The sequence below is a fragment of the Anoplophora glabripennis genome, unplaced genomic scaffold (assembly GCF_000390285.2).
Source record: "Anoplophora glabripennis isolate ALB-LARVAE unplaced genomic scaffold, Agla_2.0 scaffold93, whole genome shotgun sequence".
Taxonomy (NCBI): Eukaryota; Metazoa; Arthropoda; class Insecta; order Coleoptera; family Cerambycidae; genus Anoplophora; species Anoplophora glabripennis.
Window position 1 is genome coordinate 71,832 of NW_019416235.1, and position 11,275 is coordinate 83,106.

Genomic DNA, 11,275 nt, shown 5'->3' on the forward strand with positions numbered 1-11,275 from the left:
TGATCGGTGAGCGGGAGATGAGGGGGCTGATAACAGGTCACCACGGCGATGTCTCCGTACCTGCGAGTACGGATCGATACGGCGGCGGCTTCCATGTTTTCTAGCTGAGGAACCTGCAACATATGGTGATCTATACCTCTTTTTACGAGCAGGGCCACGCCTCCTCCGTATCTGTTTCGGTCCCTGCGATACATTAGATAGCCAGGAATCCTAACAGTGTATGCGTCCTCTACTTTGGTTTCTTATATCGCCATCACGTCCACGTCTAGACGAGGCAAGAGCTCCTTGAGTTCGATTTTTTGCCCCCGGAATCCGTCAACATTCCAGGAGGCAATTCTGAGGGACTGCACACTAGTCGGATGGTCCATTTACTCCTGTAACAGAGATGGCATTTTACTGAAAAAAGCCGACATCGCGAAGTACATCTCCCGCATTTGTGCCAGCATACTAGTCACATTTGCGGGTTCCGTGCTCCTGTCGGTTTTGGGCCCTCCCTTGGTTGCCGCGGCGGGGCCCTGCTTTGGCCTGGCGGCGTCGGCGAAGCTTTTCGCCGCCGTCACCTTCGGGGGGTGTGCCAACTTAGCCTGTTGTTTGTCGGCTTGGGGGTCATCTTTGCGCTGCTGCTTCTTGCTCCCTGTCGTCTTTTTAGGGAAGCAGTTGGCGCACTTTGCCGGGGTCTCGCGCTTCTTATTGCAGTCTGCCGAGTGGTGACCCTCGCCGCACTTCACACACTTGACAGCTGTGGTGCAACGGCTCTGCGCGTGACCGAAGCGCTGGCAGCGATGGCACTGCGTCGGCTCGGTTCTCGCCCTCTGCGGTTCCACACTGACGACTAGGTGGCAGCATCTTGTCACCTTGAGCAAGTCCTCTTGCTCCTTGGGGACTTGTACAAGTACTAGAGGCATGGGGGCCTTGTTCCTCCGGCTCTTCATTCTGAAAACAGATGTTATTTTGAAGCCCTGTACTTCGAGGTCAGACCGAATTTCCTCGTTGGAAATTCCGTCTGGTAGCCCTCTGATCACGGCCCTCAGCAGCCGCTCGCTTGGGAGAGAGAAGGTGTGAAATTCCTTCCCCTCATCGGCGAGGACACGCGTGAGGCGTCGATAATCATCAGGCGTTTGCGGGTGAATGGCGATGCCTTCACCCGTTAACCTGGCCCTGGTGTAATTTATTTTCCTGTTTGTCAGACTCCTGCTGACCTCCGTCCACTGCTCCTTCTTGCGAAGGATGACAGGCGGTATCCTATCGGCTTTCTCGGCAGGGGCCGCGCGCTCTGATGTCGTCGCTGGTACGATCTCGGGGACCTTCACCTGTTCGGCGACAGGTGCTTCGTTCGCTTTTGCTGGCTTCTTTTTAGCCTTGCAGGACTCCTCCTCGGAACCCGACGAGGTCCCTGGCTTACCTCGCTTTACCCCTTTTGGGGTCTGTTGTCCCTTGAGGGCGTTTAACAGCTCGGCGTGCTGTTCTCGAGACCTCTTTTCAAGGTCGTCGAACGCCTTCCTCTGTTGCCTCAGCTCATCTCTGAGGTCGTCGATCATTTGCCGTAGTCTGGCATTCTCTGCTGCCAGCTCACTCTCACGGCTAGTTGTCTCCACGACCGACCCGGGGGTGCTAGGCCTGCTGTCGCCGGCTTCGCTGCCACTCGAGCGGTCGCTCTCCATGGGGGTCGGAGATCTCGACATAGTGCCCTCCTCCCCGGCACCCGAATCTGAAAAATAAATGCCGGCGGTCTCTCTGCCTAGGCTGAGATAACGTCGGTCGTTAGTAGAAATTTTGCAATATAAAATTGCCGAATTCTTTCTATAGATTGCCTTAATAAAGGCAGAATATTACTTGTCTTGTAAAAGACAGGTTTTGTGGGGCTTCCACTTCACAGTTCCTCGCACTGACACTCACTACTGCACTGCACAAACTACGTCCGCACAGTTCGGCTGCTCGCTTGGAACTAGCTCGCTAGCTCCCGAGCCTGCGTATAGCTCGCTTTTATATGTTTCGGTGCGGTAGAGCTAGGCTCCGCCCACCGCACCGAAAACTCGACCTTATGTGACATTATCATCAAGATATCAATATAGTACCATTTTAATTATACCTGTTTGTCTTGACATGTACATATATGTCTTTATCAGTTCCAACATTTTTCCTGGAATTTGATAAGATCAGATTTAAATTGGAATAAAAGGTTTCTCATATCAAATATCATATATCATCGTAAAGATGGATTTTTTAAACGTTATATATTCGATAGGAAAGTTAGGAACCTAAAAAAATCCTAGAGGAGAGCTTGTATTTCTCCCTCCACCACTCATTATTTTTCATTGATAACAGCATTATAATGAGGGATGTAGAGTTTTTAAATTCATTCTTCGATTTTGTACTTCGGCTGGCTAGTGTCGGTGAGATGTAATTTGCTAGTGAAGAGGGTCACTCTAAACAAATACTAGCTGCAATAATCTAAAAGGACTCCTGCAATCGTTGGTTTGTTTACGACATTCGTTAACGTGAAACATCTTACCATATAGTTACATGCAATTATTAATTTTATGTGAATATCTGAAAAGTTATTTAAGATGACAGAATGTTAGTGAGATACTAAAAAATATGAAATAACAAATAGGTGATAATCATCCTGTATATAAAGATGAAAGAACAAGTATATAAGCAGTAAAGTGGATATGATTCACTTTTTATTCATTTGACTACCCTCTTTCGATCGTTAAATTGCACTATTAAAAATGGAGAAAAATATGTTGTCTTCTTTACAGATGGAAGAAGCAGTAAAATCAAGATTTACTGAATGAGTTCCATTTAAGATGGTAAACTGTAAAGCTTAACTTCATGTATCAATTTTGTCAGCCATGAAATGGAATGAATCAATAAATTTCAGCTTGATTCGAAAGAGGTTCATCGAATATTTAACGAAGAAACATATTTCCTTGAGATTATTTTAACTCTTGGGACAGACTTGACAGTATAATTGTGCAGGTCAAATACAAGTTATACAGTAAAATAAATGAGTGACAGACTCATTTCAGATATTGGTCTTTAACCACATGATTATTATTTTTTTTATACATTTGGACATTTTAAAATTTGATGTCAGAATATTATTCTCCTAATATATTGAAACAGTAAAGGTAAGACATTAAAACAAGCATAAAATGATATGATTGAAGGTATCTATTTTGGGTAAGAGACGGGAAAAATAATGACATCACAATAGATATTCACTTGATATATATTTAGTAATTCTTATGATAACTTACTGCAATCAGCTAACATATAACGTTAATATTAAGACATGCTCAACGTCTATCCTCACCCCCACTTATCCCACACTGAAATGTTTTTTATTGAATATTTTCTCTCTTTTTATTTTTTCCTTGTCACAAACACATATTTAAAGAATATTATTATTTTTTATTGAATATTTTTTCTTTTTTCTTTTCATACTTTTTTAAAGAATATTAATGTTTTTATTGAATATTTTTCTCTTTTTATTTTTTCCTTGTCACACACATATTTAGACAATATTAATGTTTTTTTATTATTATTACTTAAAATTAAAGTGAAATAAAACAAAAATATATAAATTTATTAATTAAATAATATATTTTTTTCCTTAATATATAATATATTTACAAAAAACAATATCTATATACAATACAATAACAAAAAAAAAATTTACAAATAATATTTATTTAACATATATAATGTCTGAGAATAATCCCCAACTAATTTTGATGGCCATTTGCTGCTGTCTGGGCCAGATGACCATCCAACACCTTGACCATTGGTACCCTTGGAGACGTTCTCCTGGAGCCATACCATCAGCTGCCTATGTGTTTCATTAGTTTTTACATTTAATTTAAAAATTAAATTATTTTCTTTAATTACCCGGTGTAAAGTTTCCAAAAAATTATATTGAGTAAAGTAGGCGGCCTCACAAACGGCCTTATCTATTGACCAATCGATTTCTTTGTAATTTAGAAAAATATTTTTTGCCGAGAAACATTGACTATGTCGATCAACCAATGACGGATCACCGTTGACCAATAATTTTTCCAAATAATACCGATTAAATGAATTTAATATTGGATAATGACTCTTTATAATTTGACGTAAAATATCGAGGCTAATATGAGACATATATTCCTTTTGGAAAATATTTTGCAGTTGTTCGATAAATATATCGTATTGAAGTTTTTTGGCAAAGATTTTTTTCATCAACCCGATGTTACATTTATCGCGCAAAGCTAGCCAATATATTGCACGGTCGGGAATCACGATTTTTTCCAGAATTTTGTCAATTAATTGAAAATTATCATCAAAAATGGCTTTTTGAAGGAAATCTTCGTAAGTCTTTTGTGAAATTTTAACAAGTTCGTATTGCAATTGAATGTCTAAGTCGGCCATCGCGAACAACGGTAGAAAGACGAATGATGTCAACGTTTACTATATCGCGCTATTTATTTCGACTTAGAACTCCATGGGAGTGGTCGAACAAGTCGCTGCTTGTTGGAAATTATATCCCCACGGGATCGTGTCTGTGGTGACGTAATTTATTATGCGCTTGTCATCGTACGGACTGAGAGCCAATTTATTTTGTTTAATTGTATATAAATCGTGATGTTTGGAACGTATAAGTCTCTGCTCTTTAACCAGTGTGTTTTGATTAAATAGGCAATTCGTGAAATCTTCGAAAGTAATGTGTTTTACGGCTGATCGAGTAAGTCCTTTGATACGCATATTTGAGGGTTTTCCCTCGACTTTATACGAGTACATTTTAGCTCTGAGCCCGGCATACTCGGTAACTATTCTCCCACAGCTTTCATCTTTCATAAGACCTAGTACTTTTTTGTTGACGCGAGGCATACCGTACGCATTATCTTCGGGGTAGTCTGATGTATCAAACAGCTGGATGTCTCTCTTCATGCTCTCGTAAATGTCAATGTCCGTGAATTCGTATATTAAACTGTCAGTGTCCGTGTACAATAATTTAGCCTGATTGCCGAAATTTTGTTTAATATAATCGTAATGGAAATCGTAAAGTATAATTTTGGAAAGGTCCAGAATACTAAATCCAACATAAATCGGCTTGTTGAACTTAATTTTGAGTCTGTTCATCTCTACTATAACCATGTCTTCATCGAAAATTGTTAAACTGTGAAAATTTGGTTTCGCGATCAAATTTTTTGCCCCATATCGACCCTCCCATTGTGTGACCAGTTTAACATCTTTATGTTATCGCACATTTTCCATGGTTTTACCAAAGACAGAATTATTCATTAATTTATAGAAATTTTTCTCAAATTCGTTAGTCACCTGTCTCCGTAAATCCGTATTTAAATTTATGTATTTTTGTAACCAAGCCGATTGGTTGAATTTAAGAATTTTGTGTACTTTAGTAATCTTTAATCCCCGCTCAATACACCGTTTCAATTGTCTGTAATGGATAACGTAACCGGTTTTCGAAAAAAGTGTTGTCAGTAATTTTGATTGTTTGCCTCCTGGGGGAACCATTTGTTCCGGGCACAGGGGTAAGTCTTTGTGGAGTTCATGAAGTTCGGGCGGGTACTCAATGTCCACTTCTAAAATATAACCAATTTCAGCATCATCTGCTAAATCGGTTATATTCAAGTTGTAGAATTGATCGACGGGTACCCACTCGAATCCCCTGTTGGACGGGGAAGAGACATCGCCGCACCGTATAAGTTGTTTACATCATAGTACATGATGTACTTATCAGATTCATCCGGATTGTATGCCTCACCCATGTACTTGTTGTTAGCCTTTGAGTACCGGTTCGACACTTGGGCTACGCCACCTCGGATCCCCCTTCTCGATCATCAAAACTTTGTCAATGTCCGTCAGTAATTCTAATGTCTGTTTAGTAATTTTGAGCATGGAATCAAAGGCCAGACCGAGGGAGGTATAATAATGTAAAGGCTCAAGACCGTAAGTTTTTAGACAATTTTCCCGGAAATTTTCGAAAATATCTGCCAAAAGTAGAACGTTAGTTTTCAGGTACAAGTCCGAATATTCCCCCAAATTTTGAATATTAAATGTATTTCAGACATTTGTAGCGTGCTCGTACTCGCTGTCTGAAATAGCTTCGTCAGTAAGTTTACTATAAAAATCGTCTTTACGATCGTCCCACGAATTTAGATAATCGTAAGGAAAAACACCTTTCCTAGTCAAAAGGCGGAAAGTCTCCTCCGAATCACAATGAGATTTAGTGATTCTTTTTTGGCTGTCATCGAGGTAAGAGACCAACTTTTCAATTTTGTCAGCCATAAACCGGAAAGAATCTATAAATCTCAATTTAATTCTGGTGTCCTTTACATCTTTTGCGAAGGAAATATATTTTTCCTTATTTATTGGTAAAAGTGAAATGTTGCCCTCAAATGACGTAGCCAAGTGACGTATGATTAAGTGACTGTCGTAAGAAGACAAGCAATGAAAAACGACCGGTATAACGTGACTGTCCGTATAATTTAAGTTACAAGAATTATGACAAGGCCCCCGGTAGACCGAATTTAGATGTGAATGATCCATAATTTTGATATCGAAACTGGTAAACGGTTTTTCGCAAATGTGACAAAATTTCGCGTTGTCATGTTCGAATTTTTGCGCGGCAGTCAAAGGCTCCATGGGCTTCGGGTGAGATAGGATGTTATTCACCTCGTCGGCAATATGTTCAAGTTCCCGGACGAACCACTCCTGGCAATCACTACCCCGATACAATTTAAAACGCGAGAGACTATCATCATATGAACATTTAAGATAATAGGCGACACTAAACGCGGTATGTTTTTGTACATTTCGAGTATTTAAATTTAGATCGTTGTTCTCGTCACACGGTTCCAAAATGCATTCAAAATCTGCATAAACGGCGAACGGTACCCTCTCTTTGAAACGATAATTTTTAAACTGTAAAAATTTTTCTTGCTCACCTGGTAGTTCTACTTTGCAAGTATTTGTTTTATAATTGCAATATATTAAATGATCATCTAAAAGACGCTGCTCTGTGAAATGATTAAGACAACGATTGCAGATGTATTTTTTAGTCTTATGTTTAGATATTTGTTTGGATAATAAACGCGACATGTTTTTTATCCACGCAAAGTGATAAACAGGTGTTTCATCGTCATCGTTGTCGCTATCTTGAACCGAATATGCCGGGACCATTAGTAAATTTATAACTCGTTTGCTATCGCTTTTACTCAAGCATACCGGTAGGACTTCCTTCTTATCAATGCCGTACACATTAATTGCCAAGTTATTTAGACGCTCTAATTTTGGAATTTGTTTCAAAGTTATAGGAAATTCTATGCCGTCAAATTTTAATATGTCACGAAAATCGGGATATGACCAAATTCTATCTGCATGTGCTTTAGCTGGATGTAGAGCAGAGACTATGCTCCATAAAACACAATATTCATCATCATTCTTTACGTTAACAACACACGTTTTGTTTTTAATAAACTCGGGCATCTCGACGTACGTTGACGAGCCCACGGTAATCGGTGAATAATTATTTATATTTACACGTAACCCGATAATTTCCAACAAAGTCCAGCCGCTATTACGATGTTCAAAGTTTTCTAGTTTGTGTAGTATAGGCTGAACAACATTGTCTTCCCACCACTGTTTTATATTTGTACTGCGGTCAATAATTTCGTTTTTTGTCCCGAATGATTTTAAATCTACTTCCCCGTCATTTAATTTTACGAAATTTCCTTCAAAAACTAAATTTACTTTAATTAACGAGTCTTTTAAAGCATTTTTCGCTTTTATAGAAAAACTACGAAATGATTTTTTTAGAAACTGTTTAGGTTCCTTGAGACTAACGTTCACGATGATTCCCGACCGCACACGACTCTTGAAGCACGATTTCACATCTTGCCACACCAAATTCTTCTTGTTGGGACGCACTACCGAACCTCCGGACACTTTATTTTTAATTTTTAGTTGTTTTAGCTGTTCACGATAATATTTCAGCACCGCCAAATTGTTTTCCAAACGGAATATATTCTCGTTCTTATCAATTTTGTGAATTTTAATTTTGATGGCCTCGTTTATTACGCCGATATTTTTATTTATAATTTTGATGTGTCTGTTGATCTCGTCATCGGTCTTCAACAGAGTCAACGATTTTTTGGTCAGTTTAATAATTTTACAGCTGACATCACACACGGTCTCGGCAACTGACATTTTGTATTTCAATAAAAAAAGTTTAACACGACTTTGAAAAGCAAACAAAACAATCACGTGCACTCGAACAAATTTCGAAAGCAAATGAGACCTTTTCACGAGTCCACAGGCTTTTATAGTCGACGCGTTCGGCTATTTCCGGTTATAACCGGTTATTTCCGGTTATATCCAGTTTTGCATCAAAAGCCTCTGAAACGCTGGACAGATAAAGCCATTGCACAACATTATGCAACATTATGAAATATTTCATCACCCGTTTATCTACAAGTTCCCACGCTAGGACCACAGCTACAGGTTGAAACTTGTTTAAAAGCCAGACAAAATTCCAAGAAAAGGGTAATAAATCATGTATTTGTTTACATAACGGTAATATAAACAACGCTTTGGTCACGTATTTTCCAAGAAATATATCTATATATCAATTTCCGAGAAAAAATTAAGGCGCACACCGCCTTTGAAGTTTGTTTACATAACTGCTTAAAAGCCAGACAAAATTCCAAGAAAAGGGTAATAAATCATACATTTGTTTACATAACTGTAATAAAAACAACACCTGTGCCAGAAATGGTGATGACGTCATCATTGTTTTCCAAGAACGTGAGTCATGCCAACCTCTACAATAAAAAATAGCTGCTATTATTTTTTCAAATAATTCAAATGTAAAATCCATTTAAAACATACCTTTCGGTGGACATCCTGTATATGCATACTCTAATAATAGCATAAACTAACCTTACCCAACTTATATTTTATACGTAAATATTCGATTGTCGGCGTAATATTATTTTATGCGATAATAACGATGATTAAATTTTGTTTACTTTATAGTCACGTTCTCATATGAAGCTGGAGAAATATGTTTATTACATTTAAAAATAAATCTTTTATGCATCCAAGAGAGTATCAAAGCAAACGCTAAAACTGAACAACTCTTATGTGTTGATTCGACACGGGATTTATTTTTTTTAAATAATATTTTTACCATGAGTACTTTTAGTCGATTTTTATTTGAAGCCTCCGCTTTTGTTTATATTAACATTTTATCTGATATTAATCATACACAGCTGTGGCCACATTCCAGGAAAGTTACATCATCATGTTGTTGTTATCTTAAACCCACGCGCGCGCGCTCGTTTCTTATATTTTCTACCTTATAACAAAAAGATCCCGCTGCCTCCCCGTACGCCGGCATCGCGCTGCTACCCCACACGCCGGCACCCCGCTGCCGCCCCACGCACCTGCATTCCGCTGCCCCCCGCCACTGCTCATGCATGCACCTGGTGCCGCCTCTGACGTCACGGTCCTCGATGCCGACCTCCTGGTGGTCATTGCCGATAACGGACCCCGGCTTCTTCTTCTGCATTCCGCACCTGCACCCCGCTGCCCCCCGCCGCTGCTCATGCACGCACCTGGTGCCGCCTCTGACGTCACGCTCCTCGATGCCGACCTCCTGGTCATTGCCGATGACGGACCCCGGCTTCTTCTTCTGCAATCCAGATCCCCCACCCCTCGCACCTCACTGACACTTCTTCAGCGTGACCTTGGAGCTGCTGCTGGAGACCTGGTGCCAGCTCCGGATGGCGGCAGCCTGGTGGTAGCTTGGAGTGACCTTGAAGTGTGTTGGTAGCCCCACTGTTTAACTACTGACGCCCGTTATTGCAAATTTTGGAAATTTATATCTGGAAAGTACTCAAAATGACAAACCCATTAGTTAAAAAAACAGCCTTTATATCCTTATAGTTTTGCTGTAAATAAAGGTTAACTTTAACGGGCTATAACTCCAAAAATAATGGGCGGATCATCAGGTTTTTTTTTAAATATTCGTCTTTCCGAGTACTTTCAAACCATATTTTAAAATTAAAAAAAATTGAAAAAACATTAAATTATTGCAATTGTTTATAAGTGTGAAAATTGCGAGAATGACTAATAAACTAGCACTTTTTGCCATTTTTTAAATGATTATTCCGATTTTTGCAATAACAATATTTATTTTTTGGAATTGCAACTAACTCTATCTTGATCAAAATTTAATTACAAAACTTTTTTCCTCTTCCATTTTTGTCTAAAATGAATAGTTGCTAAGTTATCGACGAGAAATCCAAGAAAAAAATTTTTTTTTGCTATTTTCTATACTTTTTTGCAATAACAATTAAGCCCACGTTTTTTTTATTTGCATAGAAAAATTATTGTTTTTGATGTTATTTGGAAGTCGTTAAAGCAAAAATCTGCGATCAAATGCCAACCCGAAACAGATACAGGACTACGCATACAGTTTGCGCGCTCGGTAAGTGATACATTTGACCCCGTTTTAAACGCCCCTGCCCCAACTAGGCTCAACTTTAATTTTCGTACTCCCCCGAAGGTCTAGAATATATATTATGAGTTACTGACATTAATCTGATCACGGGGCGATTTTCGTATTTACCCACGCACCCCCAACCCCTGCCCCATAAGGGATGTCAGCAAACTCTGAAACCTTGTTATACAACATACGACCAACACATTAAAAACAAAATTGGCCATTAATCCAATCACGGGGATTTTGACACCAATCTCTTAGACTATAGGGGGCATTTCACGTGATAGTCCAACCGAATTACACTTGGAGAAAAAAAAATGTTATCTGGACTTTTATAAGTGGAAATGGTAAAAGGGCTTATAATAAACCTAAAAAAAATAAATGCGTGAGCAGGGGCGGCGGAGGGTTGATTTGGGGGTTTGAAAAGTTATGAAAAATTGTATCACTGGGATTATTGGCGAAAGTTGACGTCAAACAAAAAAAGTATCTAATACAAAAGTTGTAGATCATGCAAAAATCTACAACTTTTGTAGAGGTCACTTTTTAACATAACCTCAAAATTTCCGAGGAAAATGCGGAAAACATGTTTTTTTCTGATTTTTCGTTTTTTATTTCTCATTTCCGCAAAAATAATTTAAATTTTGATGAAACTTGGTGAAAGTCTACCTTTCTCTGTCTTAAATAACCTCAATTTTTTTTAGATAAAAAATTAAAGAAGTTTCTGAGATATTAATTTTTTTCGGCCTAAAACACTTTTTTTCA

At 38.8% G+C, this 11,275-nt stretch overlaps 1 protein-coding gene across 1 annotated transcript; it reads right to left on the bottom strand.

The window, feature by feature from the left end:
- Positions 1 to 3,639: 3,639 nt before the first annotated feature.
- LOC111691989 lies at positions 3,640 to 5,242 on the bottom strand. Its single transcript, XM_023455579.1, has 2 exons — positions 3,895 to 5,242; positions 3,640 to 3,835 (listed from the first exon to the last, which is right to left on the bottom strand). The coding sequence occupies exon 1, from the start codon at positions 5,137 to 5,139 to the stop codon at positions 4,477 to 4,479; it is 663 nt and encodes a 220-aa protein (XP_023311347.1). The 5' UTR covers positions 5,140 to 5,242; the 3' UTR covers positions 3,640 to 3,835; positions 3,895 to 4,476.
- Between the last annotated feature and the right edge of the window lie 6,033 nt (positions 5,243 to 11,275).